At 36.7% G+C, this 26198-nt stretch overlaps 3 protein-coding genes across 3 annotated transcripts; 1 reads left to right on the plus strand and 2 right to left on the minus strand.

Annotated features, from left to right (window-relative positions):
* Positions 1-222: 222 nt before the first annotated feature.
* Positions 223-7241, minus strand: LOC112559518 (nucleoporin NUP35-like). Its single transcript, XM_025230826.1, has 11 exons — positions 7123-7241; positions 6779-6882; positions 5968-6059; positions 4808-4913; positions 4573-4627; positions 4074-4176; positions 3167-3220; positions 2706-2775; positions 2399-2527; positions 1501-1653; positions 223-1091 (listed from the first exon to the last, which is right to left on the minus strand). The coding sequence occupies exons 1-11, from the start codon at positions 7148-7150 to the stop codon at positions 1014-1016; spliced, it is 972 nt and encodes a 323-aa protein (XP_025086611.1). The 5' UTR covers positions 7151-7241; the 3' UTR covers positions 223-1013.
* Positions 7242-7482: 241 nt separating this feature from the next.
* LOC112559519 (UPF0739 protein C1orf74 homolog) lies at positions 7483-8868 on the plus strand. Its single transcript, XM_025230828.1, has one exon. The coding sequence runs from the start codon at positions 7519-7521 to the stop codon at positions 8368-8370; it is 852 nt and encodes a 283-aa protein (XP_025086613.1). The 5' UTR covers positions 7483-7518; the 3' UTR covers positions 8371-8868.
* Positions 8869-11792: 2924 nt separating this feature from the next.
* LOC112558525 (zinc transporter ZIP14-like) lies at positions 11793-25497 on the minus strand. Its single transcript, XM_025229020.1, has 8 exons — positions 24736-25497; positions 22385-22562; positions 20346-20515; positions 18766-18897; positions 18243-18473; positions 17745-17979; positions 17260-17447; positions 11793-16686 (listed from the first exon to the last, which is right to left on the minus strand). Exons 1-8 carry the CDS (start codon positions 24997-24999, stop codon positions 16534-16536), a joined length of 1551 nt encoding a protein of 516 aa, XP_025084805.1. The 5' UTR covers positions 25000-25497; the 3' UTR covers positions 11793-16533.
* Positions 25498-26198: the final 701 nt, after the last annotated feature.

Consider the following 26198-nt stretch of genomic DNA (forward strand, 5'->3'; position numbering starts at 1 on the left):
GCTGGTTTCTTCCCCTATCCCTTTATATATAAGCTGTTATTCATTTTAATATTTTGGTGCTACTCTTGTTGAAGTGCAAGGTGTCAGGTGGCATCTTTTCTATGATACCAAAATGGGTGACATCAATAACGGAGTAGCAGTATGTCAGAATAAGAAATTTACTCTCTCATGCACCACTCACGAGCAGCTCAAGCAAAAATACAATCTCCAAAATTCTTTGCATAAAAAAATGAAAACGTTCCACTTTTAATGGATCATAGTAGGATTGCACTACGGTGAGTGTAAAACAAATAGTAAATAAGGAGTCAAATTACTCTTTATAATTTCTTTAGTAGTTCCTCTATACAATCCAAGTATTTTTTTTGTAATATCTTACACATAAAGCAGAGACTGGTCACATAATTGCTGTTGCTACCAGTCTGAAAAATGTAAGCCAAAGTAAACTTTGCAAAGTGTTGTTTAAACAAGTGCTTTATCTTTTCATTACATCAGAAATACATGTTATGAAAATGAACAAAACGAAGCTGCCTTAGATGTATTATTTTTTTTTTTTTAGGAATCTATATTTTCTTTCAAATGATTCCCCCAAGCATTTAATATTCATTTAACTTTAAAAAGCATGTTTTGAATAGTCATTGTGCAAATGCTATACAAAACATCTGGACATCAATGAAATTTGTCGTCATCCTAGAAATATAATTTTCATAATCATCAAATACTTTTAAAAGATAGCACATTCAAAACACTTTGACCAGCCAGAGACAAGTTACACAACCCATCGCTTATATTAGACCTCTCCCAGTCATTTTCCTGACTCTGCAACAATTTGACAATAAGTCAAAATGTTGGAAATGTTCATCAGAGTTTCTGGAAAATGTAGGCTAAATTATCTGGCTAAAACTGAAACAAACAAAAAATACACAGAAACACATCAAACGACACTGATAAATGTGAAAGACTTCTGGTAGAATGGAGCTGGCAGTATTTCTCCTGTCAATCCCAGTCTTGCGTTGTTACCAGCCAAACATGTACTCCTTGACCATGGACACGATGCCCTGGTCTTTCCGAGGTGTTGGCTTGTTCTTAAGCACCTGAATGAGTGGAAAAATGAGCTTATGAAAAGACGACCATGCCTGTTTTAAATATAAGTTGCTCCAGAATGACACAAAAGTTACGCAGATTTGTATTTCTGAAAGTATAGCCAGTGGCAATAAGGATGGTGAACATGTGGTTCTAGACCACAGTATGTGGATGGCTAAGCTGAACCCCTTCCTTTCACTGCCTTTTTCCTCCCCTGATAAATCAGGTATCTATTTCTCCCAAGCAGCCTCTGGGAAAGCAGGGAAAGTTTTTATCACATGTGATCCAAGAAGCCAAGAACCAGCCACCTGCTCAACTAGCAAATGAGCTAACCACCAGGCTATGAAGTATATACATATGCATGAAAAGATATAAAACACAAAGAAGTTAATTACTTTACACAGCTGGGGTGCAACGAACCTCATATTCACTGCGTGATGCAGCATAAGCAGCAGTTAGGGGACGGATTGGTGTTCCTGTGCCTCGAGCAGATACGTTCAATTCTGTGGACATTGCTTGTGGTGTCATGGGTGTAGATGCTAAGGTAACATTTTCTTTGTCTTCCATTACACTCTGTGAGAACAAATTCAAATAACTAAACATCCAGTTTCCACCAGACAGACCAAATTTGCATTTAGATACTATAATACCTATGTTAGATCCAAAAGATTTTATATTGCTTGAAAATATGGAGAGATTCACTAGTGACAGTACAAAAACAGATTACCTTGCAGAGTACAGTAAGCCACAACTGACAGAAGAATTTTATATCATAGACACGCTTTGTATAAAAATAAGTGTACTGCGATAACATATTAAAAGCAATTCTAAGGAAAAGGAGTGAAAGGCATTTCAATTATTTTCCCTATCCTACATCTCATTCAAAATATGAGCAAAAACTATAAATTAAAAAAAAATCTACACGGAAACAAAACTGAAAACGAGATTGTGGTACTGGCACCAAAAGATAAAGTCTCTGAACATTGCACAATTAAAAAAAATTCAGGGAATTTTATGTTTAAACAAAATGAATTGTTGTCATTTAGCAATTTATATCAATTATTTCCAATAAATCATAATTCCAAAACCTCTCCCAGGTGAAGTGTCTATAACTGTTACAATTATGAAAACTTTTAATACACAGCATGCTATTTGTCATCTAAAGTACCCTAGAATTTAAGAATTATTCAGAATAGTTTGAAAAATACTGAAAGTAAAACCATTCCATCCCTTCAGTGAAACATATTAAGATGATCCAACTTTTAACCATTTGATTTTCTATTAGATTAATGTTAAAATAAAAATCACTGCTACCAACCTTGTCTATACAGGGAAGTACACCTATCATCATGCGGCCTCCATAAACTTTTCCATTTTTGCTCAGCGCTTTCTTGGCCTGAAGCTTTGACTGAAAGTGTACATGCATCCAGTTTCCCTCTGCCGATAACTGCAAATATGGTAAAAATGTAGTTATTCCTCTGCCACTTTAAAAATTACTTCCTGCAGTGATCCTTAAATACAGTTAAAATCACCAGCACTAGCACGAACATCAACATCTGCTGCAGAACAGCAGTTAAAAACAAACTGATTAATGGGTTTACCAGAAAGAAGAAAACTGCACATACCACATGCTTTAGAATATTGCCATACTGAGAGAACTGTTGAAGGATAAAGCTTGTAGCTCCTGGCGGAAACCTTCATAAAATAAAAAAAGATTAATTTTTGTCTTATGCAGAATGAACCACCTGTGTGCATGGTATAAACTGCTTGTTCTCTCTACAATTGAACAGTAATAAGAAATGCATGAATGCCTGCATGCTTATGTTAGCCCATGTACACTGGCAATGATACCCCAAGGCCTCTGTCCAACCAACCACATCAAGAGATCAATAAAGCCCAACAGTTGCTGTAGCAAACTATCCAAAGAAATTCTCTTATCAGCATTTATTTCAGTGCTTAAGCCAAAGAATATTAGCATAAACCAAAAGACTCATCACAGATAGGACCAATACATAGGGCTTGATAGGTCTAATTATTTTGTAAGCATATAAATGAATTTTCGCTTCAAGACCAAAATTGTTCTCACCCAAAAATTGTGACCCATGTTTCATCAAGGATATCATCAGGTTTTAATGACTCTCTGAAATCAGTCAAATAATAGCAAAATAGATTTGTAGCTTAACTGGTAAGCAGATTTCCTGACAACTCCAAAAAAAAAAACCAACAAAAAACCAACAACAACAAAGAAACAAACAAACAAAATGGGAGAACATGTCAAAGAATATTTTGATGCAGGTTTCTAGTAGTAGCTTTGGGGAGTTTTATGAAGAAAATGCCACAAACTGTTTTATTAGACACTTAAAGGTTGAACTTAAAGACCACAAGAAGAAAACAGATTTTCCAGTGCGAGGGAAGGTAGGAGTACACACAGCGCTGACAAGTAGCAATAAGTTGTCTCCAACTATTACTTCATAGGAAATCCAACATTCCCTCGCCCATTCAAATCCATTTTAAAAACCGCTAACAAGAAGTTACACTTTTAAGTGGTTTGTTATCAGACATTTAAGCCTATAGCTGCTTACTGCAACAATGCAAAAAGAAGCTAAGGCCTGCAATAAGGTCAGATGTTATTTAACTCCAAAAATCTTGATCATCTTGCTACTTAGGAAAGTCCATTCACAGCATCAAAACTTCTTGAAAGGACCAAGACCATTCATGACGTTGCCATGCTTTTTTTTTTTTAAAGCATACCAACACATCTCCTAAACACTGCTTAAATACACAGTGACTAAACTTGAGCTCCACTACTGCACATTGATGCACAGTGAATTCACCAAAAAAACTATTCTGACATATGAAATATCGAGCATCCTTTTAAAAAAATGTGCATTTCATTCCAAAATTAGGAAGAAGCCTTGAACCAAAAATAAATATAAAACAGAACATTTGAAAATGTATCTTAAAGGTTCTGTTGCTAAAACAGCATGTCTCACCCTTGAGTGTAGAAAGGATCAAGCTGGGTTGGTGAAATTGGCAGTGTAAGATTCTGGCTGATGGACAGTTCTCCTCTTGCAGTGGTGGGTGTACCCAGCAGACCTGCCCATCATTTATAAACAAACTTATATCAATGACATTGTGATGTTTTTAAATCTACACCATTATCATAGTTCTTCATCAAACACACATACTCCAGATTTTTTTTTTTTAACTCAAAACTAATCTAAGAACCACTATAAATATTATTGGTGCAAGATTTAGATCACAATACTTGGTTCAAGAAAATAAAACCCATCAAAATAAAAATAAAATGAAAGTAATGAACTCTGTACAGAACATCATGACCCAGAAAATGCCCAGCATTTATAGTTCACAATAATTTTTTTAGTTTAATACCTGAACACTGAGTAAATTTATTAAACTATTTTTTAAAAGAAAAAAAATGCATCCCTATGTCACTAATGTGAATATAAGCTTAGGACGGTAAAACCACACCTGAAGTTGGAGGGCCAGGGGTACCAACTCTTCCAGCAGCAGAACCAGGTCTTACCTAAATAAAAACACCCATTAGTATGCATGAAACAAGAAAAAAAACAAGAACATAACAACACTCCCCCACTGCAAGAAATACTTCAGATATTTTGAACAGATGTATTATTTTTAAATCTCTATTTTGTTAGTGTTATCTGAACCTATCTACTTAGGAAACAAACATTGTCAAAAAATATACCTGAACTGGTGAGGAGACAACACAAGTCTGGTCAGAACCAGAAAAGATCCCTCGAACTGGTGGACCACCACCACGACATTTTGCCACTTCTGGTTTTGGTATATTTCTACACAAGAAATGAAAAATAGGATGTAAGCAATCCATGGCTTTCCTAAGCATATAATATCCATTCCTTAACAGCAAAATCTTAATATCAAATTATAAAACACCATATCTTTTAATACACCTCACTTTGATATTACAGCAGAAAACTATTGAAAAACCAGCACAAGATAAAGTAATGGTCTGGATTTCTATCACATTTGTTCCAAAAACAATCCAAGCATCTGAGGAAAACTAGTAGACATCAGAGGGTGAAATATAAAATAAATAATTTCAAACACATTTATTACATGGACTTAAATAAGCCTCTTAAATTTCAGATCAATCACTTTCTGGAAACAGAGATGGGAGTAGGGGGGATGCGGAGCCTTGGGCAAACAGAGCTGAGGGAGGGCCTTTGGAAGCTGATAGAACATACAAACTTGTTACCACAAGGCCCTCATCAGAAATGGGGCCGCTCCCCCACCCCGTGCGCCAGAGTTCTTAAAAACAAACAGGAAATCTTGCCCTTCACAATTTGTTTTTAACCATATAACCCAGTGGTTTTCAAAGTATTTCGTACCGCGGACCACTTTACTAAAGTAAAAAACACAGCAGACTACCAAGACCTAAAAATTGCTCTGTACTGTGACTTTCAAATTTAAACTGTCGCATTTGTTTTATTACAATTCGAAACTAAATATACTTTTGTGACAGTAGTATAGTAATAAGTTTACATAAAATTACATACTTCGCAAAGTACACATAAAAATTTAACATAAGTGCACTGTGTTACTAAGGGGTAAAGGATGACACCATTAAATGACAATCCTTGGGCTGTGATATAAAGGCTTAGTTGGTAAGCGAGCATTTTAAGTGAACAATCAGTTGGGCATCGATAAAATTAAAACTCCTGGAAAATCAATACTGGACTAATTAGCGTATCTGGCAATTTAAACATCACTTTCCTGACATATGATGGCTGTCAGTCGCAGACCACCTGACTTATGCATGCAACCCACAAATGGTCCGTGGACCACACTTTGAGAACTACTGATATAACCAGTACACTTGCTGACCTGGATATAGGGGAAGATATATGTTGTGTGTGCATAAGACTTGGTCTCTGTCCTGGGCTAATATTGGAAGCTGACCACAACTTTGGGCTTGCCTGTTGTAGTAAAAGACCAACTTACGCATCATTAGCCTAACAAATTCTTTATGAACTTCTAAACATAAAAGTAATGATAGTATTAATCATCACATCAAAGAAAAAGATAAACTGAAAATGATAAAAATCTGGTTGAAGGATCCAAATAATTTTTCTTTATATACTTCATCTTTCTTGCCAGCAACATTAACTTGCTTAATCAACATAAGATTTTACAACTGATGATGATTAGTCTTCTTAGTACGAAATTTTATAATCTCATGGGATGTCAAAAACCCTTGGTATCACTTCCATTTCAAAAAATGGTTTGCCTCTACTGCTCCAGAAATGTGTGTTATATGTTTTGTTCACAACACAGTACTTCCACAGCTTTTTGTCAAGAACCACCTATATGCATGATATCAACTAAATTCTAATAAGTCCTCAATTCTGGTCATAAACTACACAGCGATAATGAATAGGTGACGAACAATGGAATATGTCTGGGTTGAAAAGCTTACAAGTGCATAAAGTTTGCCTAAATTTATCACAGTATGAGGTCATTCCAGTGTAAACAAGCAATAAAAATACATCATGAATCTGTAAATGTTCGGGTCCTTGAAACATTATTTCTCATCTCTCAAACAATTTTGTTTCAAAAATTTCATAAAATGTGAACATCATATTGCATTTGACATTGACATTGTGTGTATTAATGCTAGCAAACATGTTTTATATACCATTCCGTGAGGAGCATGATCACCAAGCAAATACCCCGGTAAGAACTGTGACTGACTGTGCCCATGGCCTGGACCCACTGCTGATGGCGACGTTGTCATAGACTCTGTGATTGACAAACAGCACTAAACCTTTCAAATCAATCTTGAAAGTGTAAAGGAGAAGAAACAAGCTCGTAAGTTAAGATTTATTAGACATTTTTGATTTCTGCTTCTGTGGAAGAATTATTTGTACCATAGTGATAAAAATAATAGGAGAGAAGTCAACCTTAGTTCCAAAAAAAACCCCAAACCGCCATCAAATACAATGTTGAAATTTTTAGAGGTAGAATGAGTAAATAAAATACCATGACTATCGGGTGTTGCAGAAAACATGTTCTGTCAGAAAATGTGTTTCTCCCACGCGTGATTCAAATCAAACACCGGAAGTACAATCTCGCAAGTGTCCGCGCACCGAAGGTGATTTCCGCTTCCTCGTCTGGGCAGCTCGTTAACGTTTTTCAAAGTAGCAAATGTTTTCACGCAGTGCTAGGACAGAGAATAATTAGTCTTTTTTGTTTATGTGAACAAACAAACAAAGCAGTAATCACTTGGTCCATGCACTCATTTGTTTTGTTCGTCTTGCCTATTGCCTCAGTGGTTTACACTGCTACACCGTTGGTATCATACTTCGTGTGGTTTCTGTGATTAGTATTAAACAAAAGGATTTATAGTGAAAAAATACTGAATATCCTCTGATAAAAATGAATTCACAAGAACAATGGAAACTAATAATTCGCAATCATTTTGGAAAGCGGGCATCACGCCGATGGCGTGAACTAATGATGGATTTACTTTGTGTCGACCACGGGGTAAAGCCAGCTTTACTGTTTGATTATTCCACTCCAGATGTGACTGTGATGTATACATTCCTACGGAATCTTAAAGAGTCCAGTCTTTTACAATGCCCGAATCTCCGAATTGTAGTCATAGACATGGATCTGCTACTTATAAACTTGAAGTGTTTCGCAGATGCCACGGGGGAAAGAACTGGCCTGACAGACATGGTCTCAAAGCACTTTATCGACATCACACCCACTCTCAGCCAACCTCAGATAATCACTGACAATAGGAAATTACTTCAGCATACACTGGACTGCTTTCAAAGATGTGTTGACAAGCAGAGTCCATTTGGTGCTGACAGCATAGTGTGGAACTTGGATAGAAATGAACTTGTCAACCCTTCAACATTGTTTGGACTATTTCTTGGGTATCCAGTAGTATATTGGTATGATATGGCTGATGGTTGTGAACAAAGTCGCCTGAGCTTAGTTCCTCTGCTAAACTTTGTTTTAAAAGGTGTCATTACTTTGACTGCTACCAACATTGGTTCCATAGAACATCAGGGTGAGAGTGGTCAACAAAATAAAAAGACTTGTGTTCATGAGCATATTATCACATCGTTTAGTGTTCCTGAACATTTGGCAGAGATTATTTCTGAATCAGTGGAGGTTTGGTTTGAAGGAATCAAAACCAAACGACTGTCTTGGTCTTCTCTTTTTGATGACCTTCAGCTGGAAAAAAGGGTAATGCAGATGCCAACCCTGTGTCTGTGATGAAATCATCTTTCCAGCTACAATATGCTGGATCAGACATTGGAACCGTTTCAAAAATGATGCTGATGCTCATTTCAATCATATTTCTTTTCAACAAGAAATGGGATTCAGAATGTTTCTTTTCGTTCACATAAAATGCCCTTATGTCCCATGATGAAGCATGTATTAGTATGTTGGTAAAACCTTTACATGGCGAAGCATCATGTACAGTGTTAATTTGAAACCAAATGATATAACAAAATCTGGTCAGTTGTTTCCATCATTTAACACGATGATGATGGGATTTTTGCAGCTGCCAAGTTATTCAGCTTTTCTGATCAAAGTTTGCCATTATGTTCTTTCTTCCACTGTCCCTCACTGGCAATTATATATTTGACAGCATAATAGTTATATTTTGCTGAGATAATCTCTAGGTATTGATTTGAACGTAATGCTTTCATTGTTGATGTGATTTGCTTTTGATTAAATTGAATTTGCACAATGGCAGTCATGTTGACAGAAAATCTTCATGTGATCTATCTTGGTACATGTATGTGTGAAACGTGAGAGTAATTCTTGCTTATTGTCAGATCAACCCACAAATCAGATCCTGAGACTGTCACAGCCAGGTGTTGCCTAGTTTGGCTGCAGACCTCAATATTCTCAGTTTGGCCAGTGTTATTTGGTATCACAGCATGGATTAAATGTTTAAATAACCACTCCTCACCATGAGACACCATGATGAGATACAGTAATGTTTGGATGCTATAAACCAACATCTGCAAGCCCCATCAGAATCTAGTGAAACTGCACATATCAGCCTAACACAGACGCTTGTCACCTAAAAGAGACAAAGCTGAGCTGATGGTTGAAAAAGGAAGCAATGTTGTCTCTAACTTTTTGGTTGTCCTACAATACACAATCTCACATTTATGTACTATTCAGTGCACGTATGTTTTTATCATTAATATTTATTTACAGCTACTTAAATCCATTATCATTATCTTCTCTCTTGGTTAATCTCAGGCTTGTCAAAGGGACCACATGCGCAAAGTGCCACTCGCAGGATGGCTAAAATGCTTCCATACTAATAAGTTTTATCTCACTACTACACTCAGTCATCCTCAAGTGGCTTGCAGCTTCGTATGAATCTAGCCCCTGATGTCAGCCAAATGTAATCAGTTATCTAACAGATGCAAGAAAGAATATCAAAGTTATTGTTCATTCGATCATCGGAACATACAATTATCTTTTTTTGATAAATGACATCGAAAAATTGACCTTTGACAAAGTACTGTTTGCATATAATCAGGCCATGGACGTGTATTTAATATACAGTGGAACCTCGGTTAACGAACATAATCCGTTCTGGAAAGTTGTTCGTTATCCGAAATGTTCGTTATCCGAAACAGTTTTTCCCATAAGAAATAAAGGAAATAGGTTTAATTGGTTCCCAGCCCCTAATGACTCGCTATGTACAACTCTGACGTCTGTGCGAGTGGTCTTGACCGGTACATGCTGATGTTTGTGGGTGTGTATCTTGAGAATGGAAAGGGTGGATTACTTTGAATTCGGCAAGTCTTATCTTGAACGTATCATTATCTGGTATCATTAGACATTATTCCATCATTAGTTTTTTACTTGCATGTAAATCTTTCCAAAGTTAACGTACAAACAAATAACTGAAGAATTTACAGAAGATCTTCGTAAGGATGTTTTCTAAATCTTAAAAAAATAAAGTCTTTTTATGGGTAAGACTTTCCGACTCCGGTAGCCTCTGTGTTTATTTTCTTCTGTCTGTGAGTATTTTTACTGTTAATGTTATTTGCGTCGCCATGATATACTTTAATGTGAAATCTCTATGAAAGACCCGTACAGTCATTCAAACGTTAAACAGCGCTCCGCCTATGAAATATTTCTCAACGTGCAAGAGACATAAACTGAACCTGCAATGCCAACAACTATACTGAAATCATTAAATTCCACACACTCCTCTATATCAACATCATTAAATGCCACAGTTTCTATGCAGCAAGAAAGCTTTGTGACTCCTTTTAAAACGAAAATAAAATACCTCAAGTAGAATTTGACAGAAGGTAAACTCTGCTCCATAACGACAGATGTTACTGGTCTCGGCCATCTCACACACAAAGAAACCCTCCATGCTTATCATCACTTGGAAGGCAACAGTCAAAATGTGTTGCTGGGTGCACGAAACGTATCCTCCTCCTCATCATGTAGAGGAGGTCACTTCTCGATTGTTCCTTCTCCCGAAAATTCAAGGGTCCCATAAAGTTTACTGAGATAGACTTCGTAAGCAGGGTTCTATCCGTATTACTTTCTTATTTTTCTTGCTGTTGGCTGTCCGAACTCTTGCTAAAAAATCCAGCTATCCCAGATACATGCATATACAAAATAGTACATGAACTTCATACAGTAGTACAGCAGTATATACCGTAAAACACAAGGTGTATACACATGCATAGAAGTATGTGTACTACATATACACAGCAGTACACTAGTGTATGTATATATAATAGTCTATTAGTACCCATACATAATAATTAATAAATATATTGTAGTACATTAGTATACACATGGTAATTAATCCATATACAGTACTACATTAGGGCATATACATGGTAGTGCTGAGTTGTAGTGCTTACAGATGGAATATGTGTTGCACATGTATACTCATAGTTGTACATGAATGCAGTGTATGTGGCACGTGCACACAATGGTTTATGTAGTGCGTGTGTGTGTGTGAGAACAGTTATAATAGAACATAAATGGAGTTAAATAAACATAAAAACATTAACGAAAGCATTTAAACATAAGAACACTTGTCGTTTTGACGGTGTGGGTGGATGGAGGTGTGGGGAGGAAGGGATGATTACTGCTTTGATTCCCCTTCCATGAGCACGTGACATTGTAAAAACGGGGGGGTAACTTACTTTTTCTGTCTCTTTGAGGTTGAAGAAAAAAACTTGTCCACTGTCTGTTGCTTCTGCCTTTTTTGTAACACTCTTGGGTAATACGACATCACATTCTCATTGAACATGTTTAGGCTCCTATTGCCTATTGCACTGTTAGGGAAAGACTTTTCTACAGACTTTTCTTTGGAGCCATGATTGAGGATTATCTTATTAAAATAAAGCACAAAAATCACTAAATAAGAAGGATGCGCATAGATAAGGAACGACTGATCGTAACTGTGTCTCGAGCGCAAATGATTACATGATGGTTGGTCACGTGTGGTTCACGTGGCTGTTCGTTATCCGAAATTTTGTTCGCTATCCGAGACAAACTTTTAACAAAATTTTTGTTCGTTAACCGAAATATTCGTTATCCGAGGCGTTCGCTAACCGAGGTTCCTCTGTATATAATAAGATATAAGTTCGTGATCAGGCTGTTACATTCGTAAATAATCACTTTCTCAAGTCTTTGTATTTGAGTAGCCTTTAATCCCTGTATGCACATAATTATGCACATGCAAATAGTACACTAACATTGCTGATGTATTTCATCATTTGCAGATAATGTAAGGCACTAAGAAGTTTTTAAGATTCATAAGCAACTTTACTTCTTGAAACAAAATCAGTTTTATAGGAGGCTACAAAAGAATATTGCTGCTCTTTTGCTTTTTCTTGTCAGATAAACTGCTGGTTGCAAGCATTACAATATGTCCTGTTAAAAAATACAGCTTTTTTTTTCAAAAAGATAATATATGAGGATCTTTTGCTAGAATGGCAGATCTGGTTCATCCTTCACTTAAAAAATAACATATGCAGACCTTTCAATGGATATGTAAATATTAAAACTTAGCCCTTACTAGAGATTAAATATTGTTGATTGCTGATACAGTTCGCACATAAATAGGTACTAGCCATATAATAAAACCTCAAAACCATAAATATGTCCTTACTGAATTCTAAAATCACTGGAAAGTTTGAACAACTTATATTTATCATCTCTGACTAGATCAGATCAAATGAGAAGATAAATTCCAATAGTACATGAGCATTACATCACATATCCTCGAAGAGCATAATGTAGAACAAAAAAAAAACAACAACAAAACAAAACCCAATGAAACCTTCATCCCAGCATGAGGGGAAAAAATTTTTTATAAACACTTTATTGTCAAGATGACTCACCAGCAAAGCATAGTGTGTGCACGCGTGTTTGTGTAAAGGCAACTTAAAAAAAAAAAAATCTTTATCACGCTGCATGTGTCCCAAAATTGAACACAAATTTTTTTTTTGGTTAACAGTAAAGCAAACCAAGTTGAACGTTATAATCAAAATTCTTGGATTCAGTTTATTATCTGTTACTACACCTTGTCCTTCATCACACAATCAAAACAGGAAAATCCCAGAATTTTTAAATCCTACACTCTTCCTTATTGCAGGAGACAGAATACTGTTGTTGCATAACAAAGAATACTACTTAAGTGTTGCTAAGAAACCAACATAACATTAACAGTCAGACTTCACGCTTTTTCTGGTAACTTATATCAGAAAGGAAAATCCTCTTTCGCTGAACATTTCAAGATTTAGACATTTAGATTTAGTACTACCTAAAAATAGACCTGGATCTGTGAACTAGACATTGGTACTGCACTTGTGTGCTTGTTAGACTTTTTCTATTTACAAAAATAAAAAATACTCTGGTAAATAATTGCACACAGCAGTTTTCTTTGATGTCAGCGAATTTGACATTCGTGTACCTGTACTTGTAAGGAAGTATTATATGCAACTGCTGAGTTATAAAACAAGTCTCTTCTAAATCAAGCATTCATAGAGTGCATGATGTGAAGCCCTTTTGGCCCAAATTCCCTATGAACAGCTATAAACTCCCCCATAAAGATAAGCTTATTCTTTGGCCCTTCACATTACAGAAGGGCAGGTACAAACCTCTGATTACATGCAGAAAAGACTGACGTTGCCTTACACAGGCAGCAAGGTGACTGCATCAAAGTGACATCACTTGCACAAAGAATGAACAGTTCTTAACTGAACCCACAACGACAATGACAGGGCATGACCTCCTTCTACATTATAATCAGCTGCTTTTGGAAAATAAAAATTTGTACACCATCTGACTTTTACTACTTGATCAGTTGGATTATAAAAAGTGCAAGCTGTGGGACTTTCTTAGACATGCAAATTACGCTTACATTCTTTGGCCTTTACCGCTTGCTACAAACAGCCAAACCAAACCTAAATAAAGGACAGAATGTGTTTTCATCCACCTCTCTTTAAGCAAGAGAATGCAGTTTCTGATAATTCACGATGCATGGAAAACATTTTTCATCAGCTCTTTTTCAAAACATTTTCATGAAGAAATAATTATGAGAAAAGTTTAAATAATTATAAACATAAAAAAGTAGCATACATTACCATCCACCAAAAAAAAAAAAATCACTTTTGAAAAGAAAGAAAAATAGCCCATCTGAAGCATCGGACACAAAGAACATTTTTAACCTATGCAGTAAAACTGTACTGAAACATTACTCCTCATATGCCTTCTCAGACTAAATGCTGCAATTCCATTATTTTATTTTGCACAACACAGAACATGTTTTCATAGTCGTGATTTTGTAGCTACACCTGTACCTTGTTCACAACTAAAAGCTAACCACTTCCAGCATACCCCCCCAAAAAAAAATGCAACCTGATGTAACCTGATATTAAACAATTTTTGGATCTGTGTGATAAACATTAGTAGATGTGTACCCATATGCAACTGTTTATGTGCTGGTGTACACGCTGGCACTTACAATCACATGCTCATTCTTTCTCACCATTATACATGTGTGCACATGCACACACACAAATACAAACGCAATGACATTGTTCCTGATTGTAGGGTCATGTCAGACAAAAATCCTTAAAAAAAGATGAAAAGGAATGTTTGTTAACAAAAAACGATGCATTGTAAAATATATTTCCCTAACTCCCAAATTACAAATTTCGCTTTGGTACAATAAATTCTATTCACATTATATCACAAAAGTGACTCTAGAAATGGGTAAACAATGTGTTTCCTTACAGGTGATGTTTACAGTTAATGCTTGAAAAATACAACAGGACACTGCATAATCTTGTGAAACCACTCCTGCATGAAAGGAAAATTATAGGAACTTTTGTCTCTAACTCACCTTTAAGTGATAATTATAACCTCAAAGATAATGATTGAATATTGCTAGAGATGGGGTAGGGGTGGATGGCAATATAGAATACATTAATCATGTCTATTAATTTATTCAGAATTAAAAAGAGTCAGCAAAATATTTATCCATATTATATATATATTATTCCCACCACAGCATTGAACTGATTAAAACAAAATAAGAAACCAGAAAAAACAGTTCTAAGAGACTGCTTTTGATCCCCAACAAAAAAATTATTCACCTATATACAGTGCACACACTAGCCAAAAGATAGAATAAAAGAGTGTAACATCATAAGATGCACAAAACATATCCTTAAGTGCACATAAAGTTAATATATAATTCTAAATTATAAGTATTTGCATATAAACACCCAATATATTACAAAAGGAATTTTATAAATGTTTTCCCTGAAAATGATATACAGGTTTTTAAAAAAAATATTTACGTTTTGATGTTCTCTCCTCTTCAACCCACCTTTCCTGCATGCCTACACATACACACAAATCTTTCATTCTCTTCCATCTTTCATACTCATTTGTGAGTACTGACATTCTCATGTGCTGCCTCATCCATTCACTTACGAACAGACACACACACAATTCTCTCATATCGAGGAACATTTTACGAAATACAAATACAGTATATGAGCTTTATTTACACTTTATGTTTGAAATTTTGAAACATATTTTAACAGTTAGCAAACACCCGGATCGGAAATCTGAGTTCAAGTATCTTTTACACAGTAGTAGCTGCAATGCATGGTCTCTCTATTACGCAAATGCTCTCTCACTCGACCTTTCTCTACTCAATCATCTTTTTGTGTGTGTTTCTTTCTATTTTTTTGTACAGCCAGTTCAATAGAACACGGACAAGGGTCACTCATTTGGAGTGATTTCTTGAGCAGCCCTCTTTTTAAACAACAAACTACATCAACAAAATGTAGCGAGTTGTGTAATTTATATATACACATACATATTCATAATGTTGCTGCAAAACCTTCCATCTAATATGGAAATCATATATTTACAAACATTTCTGAGCTCAACTGGAAAATACCCCATTATGATCACATCTTTTACTTTACTGAAACAACCTAGGCCAATCTGACAAGAAGGAAAATTAAAGATTTCAAACAAAACCACAGCATGAGAATCTTATAGCAACAACCTGTAAAACATGCACTTAAAAAATGAAACAATAAACTCTATCAACATGGCACATGGAGCTGGATTAATCAAGACAAAAGGTATTCTAGTGTGATAAACAACATGTGCATGTCCTCCCAGCCATTATTGTCTGTTTTAGTAGCATACAGATTGCTAACATAGCAGTGATTTAATGTTTTTGACTTTGGGTCCAACCTTGGATCATCAAAGTCATCTCACATCACAAACATAAGACAGAAGCAAAAGACAAAGCAAAAGACTTTGGTACCTCACCTAACGAGAAAGAGGTTTAGGCAAAGGTTATCCCATGTTTATGGTATATATGTTATTCTAATACACATAGTTCTTCAAAAACTTAACAACAAAAGTACAAAGTTTTCAAAGAAAAACATTCTGAGATCTCGGGAAGACTATAAAAGTACTGTACATACCAATAACATACCCACAAGAGATTTTGATACCCACTATTCATGCAAACCAAAATTTGCTTGATGAACCATTGTAGATTGCTGCAAGACATGCCAACCAGCATGTTCTTGGATTCTACTTGATGCATTACCATGGTACCATCCTAGTACAACACATGCTGTCATAGCAATGCATGCTATCTGAAACCATCAACTGGTGCATAATGAACTAGCTTCCAGCAATCACCACATTAAAATGTTTTAGTGGGCTAACAGAACACTTGTTGCCACATTAAATGCATGGTCAGGACAAAGTGATGAATTCTTCTTGACCGCTAAATATGCAGCCTCCAAAATGCAGACATTTGAAAGCACAGCAAATTCATGGCAACTACAGCTATAACCACAGTTGATGTAAAGCATCAAATACAATTTATAAGCCAAATGAGATGTCATCGCCATAGACTGCCAAGCATAGGATGATTCCATAGCCCAGAAACAGTCCGCAATTTTGAACTAGCATCACTTTCTTAACTCCAAACCTCTTTCCCTCATCTGATTCAGCTGCACTGTTCATTTCAGGTATCTGCCAACAAAACAGTATGAAAGGTCAGTCACTACTTCTGGTCATCTAAGGTCAGAATAGCAACAGAGTTATGCTGTAGTATTGTACTACAGAATTACAAATTTCTTCTTCCAAGCACTTACCAGATGGTCTGAAAGGCTATTGCTGCAGTTTCTGTTTTTAGGGACAATCCGCATGATCAGCAACGCATAAAATAAGCAGAACCAGTGAAACAATAAAATGAATGCAAGAGCTAAAGTCCCTATGAAAATTTTTCTCAAGAGATTTTATGTTTCAGCGCAGCGTGATTGTATAAGTTAGTATGTCAAGGAAAAGAGCGTGTGTGTCTGACAGTGAGGGTGGGGAGGTGTTTTATCCCTTTAGCAATTAAGGCTATGTCACAGCAAGGCAGCCAGCCCTGTAAACAGATGCCACATACAGAGGAAGAACAGCATGCCTGAGATGAGAACTGAACTCAGGACAGCCAACCTTCACTGCATTGGTGACGGGCGCTAACCGTCGCGCCACCAAACTGCCCCGTGTGTGACAATGAGACAGTTCAGTGGGCAGCTACAGGTCATCAACAAGACTTACCATGTCAACTAATGAAATATAGAGGAACATGCCACCTGCCAGGCCAAATATCCAGGTATGTGCTGTTGTGTGCTGACCCAAGGCAACGCCAACAATGACACCAAAGTAGCACATACATGCAGATAGAAAGTTATACATCAACGCCTTTCGCAGTCGCATGCCTGCATTTAGCAGGATGGCAAAATCACCTGTAACAGAAAGACATATATCAACAATGCATGCCTGCCATGCCCTGGAACAGTGCTGTATATTAATGGTATTCTATAACTTAATGACGATGATGAAGAAGTTACTATAAGCATAAGATATGGGATTGTTGATGGTGATGAGCTGGGTTAAAGCACCTGTCATAACAAAAGTGAGAACCAGGTGTTGTGGATTTGGAATAAAAATATCAAAGTATTATTATAAACAATGCAACTGGCAAATAAAGTATATCCACAGGTAGTATGGAAAAATGAGGATAAAGAATGAGCTTCACTCACCAAGTTCATGAGGTAACTCTTCACACATCACAGCAACAGAAATACTAATGCCTGCTAGTGTGCTTTCTGTAAATGCAGCACCAATTGATAAACCATCGATGAAGTTGTGCACACCATCCCCAAATATAACCATGTATGCCACAGGAGCTATGTCTCCATGTTGATGATGATGATGATGACTGGCATGATGACCATTGGTATGCTTTTTGTCTTTGCAATCCAAAGTGTGCGGCTCCTGAAAAATGTTGATGAAACAAGAATGCCATTAACAAGCAATTTTGCAGTCTCAGCCCTTTGTTTCTAATGTTTGGAGCCACCAAGAAGAATAATGAAAAAGTCTATAATGGTTGTGACACCATATGCTGTGCAATCACATATAGAAAGCTTTAACTGAAGTGAAAAGTGTGTAAAAAAGAAAAAAAATTATCTCTTTCTGGAAAGAGAGAAACAAGGAGGAGAGAGAAAGAAAAAAAAACCTGCTGGGGGAAAAAAACCCACCACATCCTCTGCTTCCGGCTTTCCATTTAATATGCTGATTTTGGCAGGATTTTCTGGATCATTTTCTTCTTCCTCTTCCCATGTACATGAACATGCTACATTTGAATTCACTGAGAGTGATGAAGGATCTTTCAGCTTTAAAGTGGTACCTGGTGACTGGTGACGGGTGAAGGAACTTGTTAAAGTTCCCAGAGTAGCCATCTCATCTTTTCGTTTCTTTTCTTTTGTATCCTGCCACACAACAAAAAGTTTCTAACAATGCTATATGAAGCATATTATCAGCTTGAAAGATATGTTACATATATATATATATGAAAGCATGTATAAATATGCATGCATGTATGCACACACAGATACACATATGTGCAAGAAATGTTCACTATTTCAGTAAACAGGAGACTTTCAGACAATAGAAAATAACATCCATTCACCACAATGACCACTTCCAGCAGCACTGCATCTAATATACTGTTCACTCAAAAAGATAATTATCAAACTTCAAAAAGCGGATGAACATCCTCACCTCTCGCCACATGTTGATCATACGCATAAATCGCTCCAGGACAAAAAAGAGGTAGATTCCACCCATAACTGTAGTCATTTTCCACACATAGCTCCTTGATATGGCCTCTGACTTATGCATTAGATCCAAAGCCTGCAAACAAAGTCTGGTTTAAAAGTATCTTATAGAAATTACATACTGAGATTAAAAGAGAAACTGAAAACTGTTAAATGAAGCTTGATTTGTTTATTGAAGTTCTTGTCTAGTAAATTAAAACAGTTTTACTAGTCATGATGTATTTTAAGACTTCTATATGTGTTTGGGCATGAGCAGGTAAATACATAAATGTGAGAGGCAAGTGACAGCTTGCCACTTTTATGTTGATGACTCACAGTCATTACGAGTGTGGGGATCAGAGTTTGAGAAAAGTCAGAAGACAGGAGGATAGAGCAAGAAAATGTACATGAAAAAAAAAAAGATGTTGACATAGGAAGTGAAAGGTGAGGAAAAAAAGAGTTTAGATGTATGACTGATGGTAAAAATCATTCACGTCAAAGTTGAATCTAATGGATGGAAAAATACTAGTAAGAAGCATAGGTAATGATTGTAGAAAACATATTTTCTACTTTTAGCAAAGTTTGGTTAGAGTTTAGACTACCAACAGTGCACTCATCAAGTTGCCATCAATCTGTCTCATGACCTGAATGATGGTCAAGGAAGGGCCCATAAATCTGACCAGTGACATGGGGACAGTGGGGACAAACTGGTCTGATCACACAGCAGTGGGTGGAAGAGTTTTAGTACCTGCAAACTTTCTTAAATCAGTCCAAGATTAAAGAGTGACCAGGGACACCCCCAAGCAGGAAGAGGCAAATCCTCCTCGAACAAATAGAAACTCATCACTTTCCAAATCTGCTGGCGACCGGAGGACCGTCTTAAGGAGACATTAAATTGTGAGAAGCAAACTTGTGTAGATCAAGTTGGTGGGAGTATAGCTGGGACAGTGGATTATATATACATGTATGAACTGAAATTATAATTATATACAAACTGTGTATGATACACGTGGACTGTGAATTACACACGCAGACTGTGGATGATAAGTGCAAACTGTGGAATATTGACTGTCCAGTCCCTGTGGAACTTAAGGGTAGTCAAGAGTGAAAGACTATCGCCAACAAGCTAAGTAGCCAAGTATCTATAGCTAGCCACGTTTTGTTGAGATAATTGATGTTTATGCATATATGATTTGTCTTCTTTTACTTAATTATATTTTCTTTTATATATATATATGCTTTCTTGATTGTTTGAATGCCCGTTTGTGCTGTAACAAAATGGTTGAGTGTTGTAATTAGGTGCAATCGAATGCTGGTCAGATTAATTATCCACTGCGCTACAGAGGAAATCAACCTTTACAACTGGACAGCCTACTGTCAACCTTTACAATGATACTAACAAGTCCCAAACAAGCACGAAGTCAACAAAAATGTTTTGGCAACTGTCACTTTATACTGAAATAACTTGTCTGACTTTGTTAAAATTATAAATTAACTGATCTAAAGAAACACGAAAAGCTCCCATAAAATTTATTTTTCCCTTACCTCAGGAATGAGGACAAGAATGGAGCTTCCAGCTAGTGTACCAACCGCAAGTGACACCATGAACATAAGGATCACTTTGTACATGTTCATCTTTATACACGGCAGCACCACAATGCCAGTGAGAGAGCACAGGTTGATAAGAGTGACAAACAGAAAGCTGAAGCCCCACACTGAAACATTATAAGACTGGTAACATACACGATTATTGTCAAAATATTTTGTACCTATATCTACATAAATGACCTATATTATACACATTCATGCATGAATACAAAATGCCCATAACTACCCCCACTCCAAACACATGCACACACACAAATATGCAATGCGTGTGCATCTACATGCCTGCTATCAAAATGGACTTAATAAAATTTTGTATTTGTTTATATGAAAATACCCTCTCCTATCAAAAAAACAAAAAGTTAAGATCACAGAAACTGTACACATTCTGAAAATTAAGGTGACCAGACGTTTCGGGGGCGAAAGCGGGACACGTGCCGATGATGGTGTCGTCACCGTCAAAGAAAACCGAAAGAAGTGATTTTTAAAGACAACCGGGACATTTGATGGACTTGCCAGAAAGCCAGAAAGCAGGACATTGGGCGTCAAAAGCGGGACTGTACCGCCTAAAGCGGGACGTCTGGTCACCTTATAAAAATCCAATTAATGAAGCCAGATGAAAAACTGGCGAGGTGAATTCCATGCTAGAGGGGGTAGGATGTGGGGTGAGTTGGCTGAGTTTGAGTTCTCCCTGTTCATTGGTCATTGCTGACCAATCGGGAAAGGACAGCTGGAATTGAATTAGCTAGTCAGGATAGCTCCACACAGTCATGTCATCTAGTACAGTGTGAAGAAGAAACTGGATACTGAACTGATGAGTAATCAGTCTGCACCTACATAATCCTCACTCCAAACTCTGTAGCTGGATTGTACATTTTATTAGATGCATAAGACTCCTGCATTTTTTCATAATTAGCCTGTATACTTGGGCAGTGATCTGAATCTTGAAGCAGAAATGACTGAGGCAGACTTATATTGCCCTCTAAACTTTTACGATCAGCATAAACACAGCGAGACTGCAAGATTAATGTGATGGATGCTCAAAGATGAAACCGCAAGCTGGTCTCTCCCTACTGATTTCATGTTTATGTAGGGTCCTCCTTGCCAGGTGAGGGAACAAATTGTCTTTTAGAATGAACCACCAACTAAGGCTACATCACGGCAAAGCAGCCAGCCCTGTAAACAGATGCCACAAACGGAGAAAAAAGTTTGCCCGAGACAAGATCTGATTCCAGGGTAGCCAATCATAATTGTATTGGTGACAGGTGCTAACTATTGCGCCACTGGACCATGCTCCTTGCCAAGTATAAAAAACGTCAAGATTAAAAAAAGTTGATTGAACTGCTGAGACAGATAATAGTGAAATGTCCACTTGCATATATATATATCTTTTCACATACTATCCTAACTCTCTTTTCTGCATCTGCTACTCCTTACAGCAGTTTTCAGTTTCACTTACCTTTGCTCACATTAAAAAAAAAAACCAATGCTGGACTATAACAAATATCTTTCCTATTTCTTACTGTCAAAACAATAGTGAATAGTAATTGCTCATACACATGCTCTCTCTCACATGCACAAAATTACTTTTAAAAATGTTTAGAGAAAAGTTGATGCCAGCAAAACAAAAGAAAGTGACCAAGCAGAACAAGCCAAGGCCATATTACACTATTATCAGTTATTTACAAAACTCTATAAGTCAATTCACGGAGGTAACGTCAAGCTGACTTTGTAGCAGACAGCACCACTGTTCTGAAGATTTAACTCCAGAAACCCAAGAATATGTCTCCAACAGAGGAAACCTCAATCTTTTTTATTTTACAACAAAAAACATCCCACCCTCCACAATAATCATTTCCAAATCATGCTTGATATGTTAATTCTGTACTATTTTAGGGAAGTTAAAATGTGAAAGAAAAATATAAATCTACAGAGTAAAATGTCAAGGCAAACCAGTGCCTCCAGTCATTTGAACATACCTGCTGCAGTGCTGGGTCGACTGGAAGCTGCATCACTTAAATTTTGGTGGGAAATACAGCTGTCTGGTTGAGTCAGTGTGTAAACCACAGCTGGGGCAAGAATAGGCAAGTCAGCAGAGTCCAGCTCTGCAGTGGATGAGATGTTGTACAGCCGAGCCACATCATCCACACCAAGACACTGCACAAGATAATCAGACATTACAAATGTAATCCCCAAACTGTAAGGCTGGTGACTGACAATGTCATTTTAATACATCTATCACACAAGAAAAACACATCACTTTATTCTTAACAAAAATAAAAATCTCATGTTTTTGCATGGCCACATTATTGAGGCTTACCCATACTTCTGCCAATCTTGAAATAGGACTGGTGGATATTTGTTGCCTGTTTCTAATGAACTCAGCATGCATGCACTATTCCCAGTATATATATATAACCCAATAATAAACTCAGATGGCTATTATAAAAATGAAATTATTTGTCTATACATTGTGCCTCCATTTTTTCCAGCTAACCCCAAAGCATCCTGCCACCTCTTAATATCATTACTGCCTTTTATGAGCTGGATGTACATGTGACGAATAAATATTAAGGTCAGCACAAATGGGTATGCATGCATGAAATTATTTCACTCCTCCTCTCTCCCCCTAACACACAAAAAACCATGGAAAAGATCAATATGTCTCTGAAGCTCTAGCAAATGGTATTACCAGTGTTAAATAACTTTCCCATCATGTCATTGCTATGCCACTCTAATTAGTCTATACAGAAAACACAAAAATACGATTTGCACATATTGTAAGTAGACCAGAAAGATCTACCAGATAAAACACCTAAATTAAGCAGTATTTTCAACTAAGCTTTTATAATTACAATCTGACCTGTAGGCAACATATGGGTAGTAATTACAAAATAAAAAAGGAAAATATTTGTCATATAGATCTAAACGTTCAATAAATTCTTATTTCAGAATTTCTGAACTTGCGATTGTGTGTTGAACTCTGATATCTAATATAGTGGGCAGTTGGGGTCATTAAAGTTTTCTTCTGTATCTTGCAGCTGTATAATGACACACATTTATCTTGACACAAGTTTATAAATCTCTCTATGTAGTTTAATGGTGCAAAATTGCAACATGCAATAACATAAACTTATGATAATTTCTGCATGCTACAACTGCTTTTTTTTAAAAATGGTGTTTTAATTATATGCTGAGAGCATGCAACTGTACTGTTCCACTCCACCAGCTTCACTCTGCTACTAGCACCATAGAAGCCTGCATTAGATGCCAAGGACTGGATAATAACAAACTTAAACTCAATGATTATAAAATGGAAGCTCTCTTATGCTGAAGAAGAAATCAACCTTCACTGATTTGTCCACATAATCACCTCAAAGTGGGTAAAACCAACATCACCTTTGCATCATCTGTCAGGAAACTGTCAGTGCATATAGGACTCTTGATAAACAAGTTACAGCCATCTGTCAGTCTGCCTATTATGAGCTAACTAAAATCAGTGCTATTCCTGACACCAGAACAAAAACATATGATCATATAATTTTTAGATACTGTTAACATCATTTGTCTATATCATTTTATAAGGTAGAGTCTGATCTTTTTTACATTATCTCTTTTTCAAGTGGCAACTTGAAACTATCGCTTTCGATAAACCAAATGTTATATTATTATAGCAAACAGCTTTTTCTAAAAACCTATTTTGACAACTATAATCTCAATGCATGCAGTTTATTAATAAAGAGTATTTTACATGCATCTTCAATTTGTATGCAACATCCACAAGTGAATTTTAGATATTAAGTTATAATCTTGTTTTACATTTCAAAATATTATTGAAATAATGCACTTTTAAGACCACTTTAAGTTTTTAAGTCCACCTTGAAGTGTTTTGGGGATGCCCTGGATGACATTCCTACCCACAATGCAAAATTTATTGTGAAGCTTAAGATAATGTACAATTATGGTAATGTAATGAAAAACACTGAAATTTGTATTTAAAAAATTTTACATTGGAATATTTTTGCTTTCAATATCCTTGGTATTAATGAAAAGTAGATTATACAAACTAAGCTGAAAGCAATTTCTGATATTCAGCTTGCAGATCTACCTTTTTCTGCAACTTACCAATGAATCATCTTCCTCCTACTCATTGAAAAAGATTTGTACATTATGACTGTATACATGTGCAGGGTTGATACAATTAAGTTCCAGCACATTCCTGATTTGTTAGTGTTTACATCATAAGTAAGCAACCAAGTTTTTAAGCATCATTTGAAACTATACTTAGAGTAAACTTTAACTTTAAAAATATTGTATCTTATATTCTTACCTGTATTTTTAAGCAAGTGGTGGTGTTATCCACATCGGCTGTTAAGTCGAAACAGGTATTATTGTGACCAGACTGTACACCCTGTAGAAGTTTTTGAAGACTTAATGGTGCGATTGCTTGTAAAAACGCTTTTGTCACCACTGGGTTATCATGTACCACAGCCTGCATTTCGCCACACAGACAAATCAAGAGCAGAAGACGAACTCCTGAGCCAAAAAATATAAATACGGAGGAAATCCAATTCATGTGCTTCACGCATGCCATGCCACAAGCTGTCGGTGGAAGCTACGATGATCCAAAATCTGCGGCAAAATGCGTCCGCACTCAAGTGGAGGCGTTTAAAACGCGCGAGACACTAAACTCTGTGAAGAACAACAATCACATTGGCGCATCAAAACTGGTTTATGCCACGCCCACTTAACGATTCGTTTCATTGTGCCCTAAAGCAAGAAGCAGAACCATTCCTTTCATAATAAATGTCACGCTTCAAAAACTGTTTGATCTACCTTTCCCCTGTGGCAACGTGTACTCGCTGTCCATGTTTATATAAGATCCAAGGATCGCTTGCTACACGGATTGCCAACGTGTGCATGCGGTACCTCGCAGGTAACCTGGCCTCGCACTTATTTAGCGAGCGAGCCAAAACCCCATGATGGGGGTTCTACGATGGCAAGAGGCTTATCTTGCTATCTTGCCACTGCGCACAGGACGCATCTAAGGTCGTCACGTAGGACTTCGAACGATCGGCGATCATTGGTCGTTAAGTCCAGTTTACGGCAAAGTGTTGGCGCTGGGGAGCCTTTTGTTTTCTGTCCTGCTTCTTGCTTTTTGTTTTGTTATTTGTAATTGTTATCTCAAGCAATCTACATAAGGCGTGTTTACATGCTGATGTAACATACTGTGCAATTTTTATTATTAAATAATTATATTCCGTTTATGCTGCTCTTAATTGTATGGTGTATCGATTCAGAGATGAATTTCGGCTACAGGGAAAACAGCAGGAACATTATTTTTTCAAAATACCGTGCTTTGAATAATTACGTGTTGATTGTGAGTACATGTCGGGTTATATATAGGTAGTCGTGACATACATCACATATATTATCGCGAGCCTATGTCACGCGACCCTCACGCGCGCGCCTACACGTACACACCGAAATCTTTCTATAAAGGTGATATCACTAACACACGACGTACTATACAAATCACGCGCTGACAAGTGAATGATGACTATATAGCCTTATGATTAATTGTATATCTTAAAAAAACTATCCACGTGATGTTTCTGAGTGAAAAGCCGACCAAATGCAAACATATGCAGTTATATAAGTCTATACAGCTACTACTAAGAAATCTGTCTCCAAATCGGTGCAACAAATTACGTACATAGCCATTTACAGTGAATTATGCATTTTTGCTTCCGGCTTCAAGATATTGATTACGATATTCTTGGCCCTAGGGCG

This window comes from Pomacea canaliculata, linkage group LG3, assembly GCF_003073045.1.
Source record: "Pomacea canaliculata isolate SZHN2017 linkage group LG3, ASM307304v1, whole genome shotgun sequence".
Taxonomy (NCBI): domain Eukaryota; kingdom Metazoa; phylum Mollusca; class Gastropoda; order Architaenioglossa; family Ampullariidae; genus Pomacea; species Pomacea canaliculata.

Excerpts from the sequence above, each read along its gene's own strand:
- LOC112558525 (XM_025229020.1), bottom strand. The coding sequence starts at position 24,999 with ATGGCATGCGTGAAGCACATGAATTGGATTTCCTCCGTATTTATATTT. Across the intron at positions 18,474-18,765 it reads TGATCAACATGTGGCGAGAG|GATACAAAAGAAAAGAAACG; the intron begins GTGAGGATGTTC and ends GTTGTGTGGCAG. Across the intron at positions 16,687-17,259 it reads ATATTTCATTAGTTGACATG|ATACCTGAAATGAACAGTGC; the intron begins GTAAGTCTTGTT and ends TTTTGTTGGCAG.
- LOC112559519 (XM_025230828.1), top strand. The coding sequence starts at position 7,519 with ATGAATTCACAAGAACAATGGAAACTAATAATTCGCAATCATTTTGGA.
- LOC112559518 (XM_025230826.1), bottom strand. The coding sequence starts at position 7,150 with ATGTTTTCTGCAACACCCGATAGTCATG. Across the intron at positions 6,060-6,778 it reads ATCATGCTCCTCACGGAATG|GCAAGCCCAAAGTTGTGGTC; the intron begins GTATATAAAACA and ends TTACTACAACAG. Across the intron at positions 4,914-5,967 it reads ATATCTTCCCCTATATCCAG|AAATATACCAAAACCAGAAG; the intron begins GTCAGCAAGTGT and ends TTTCTTGTGTAG.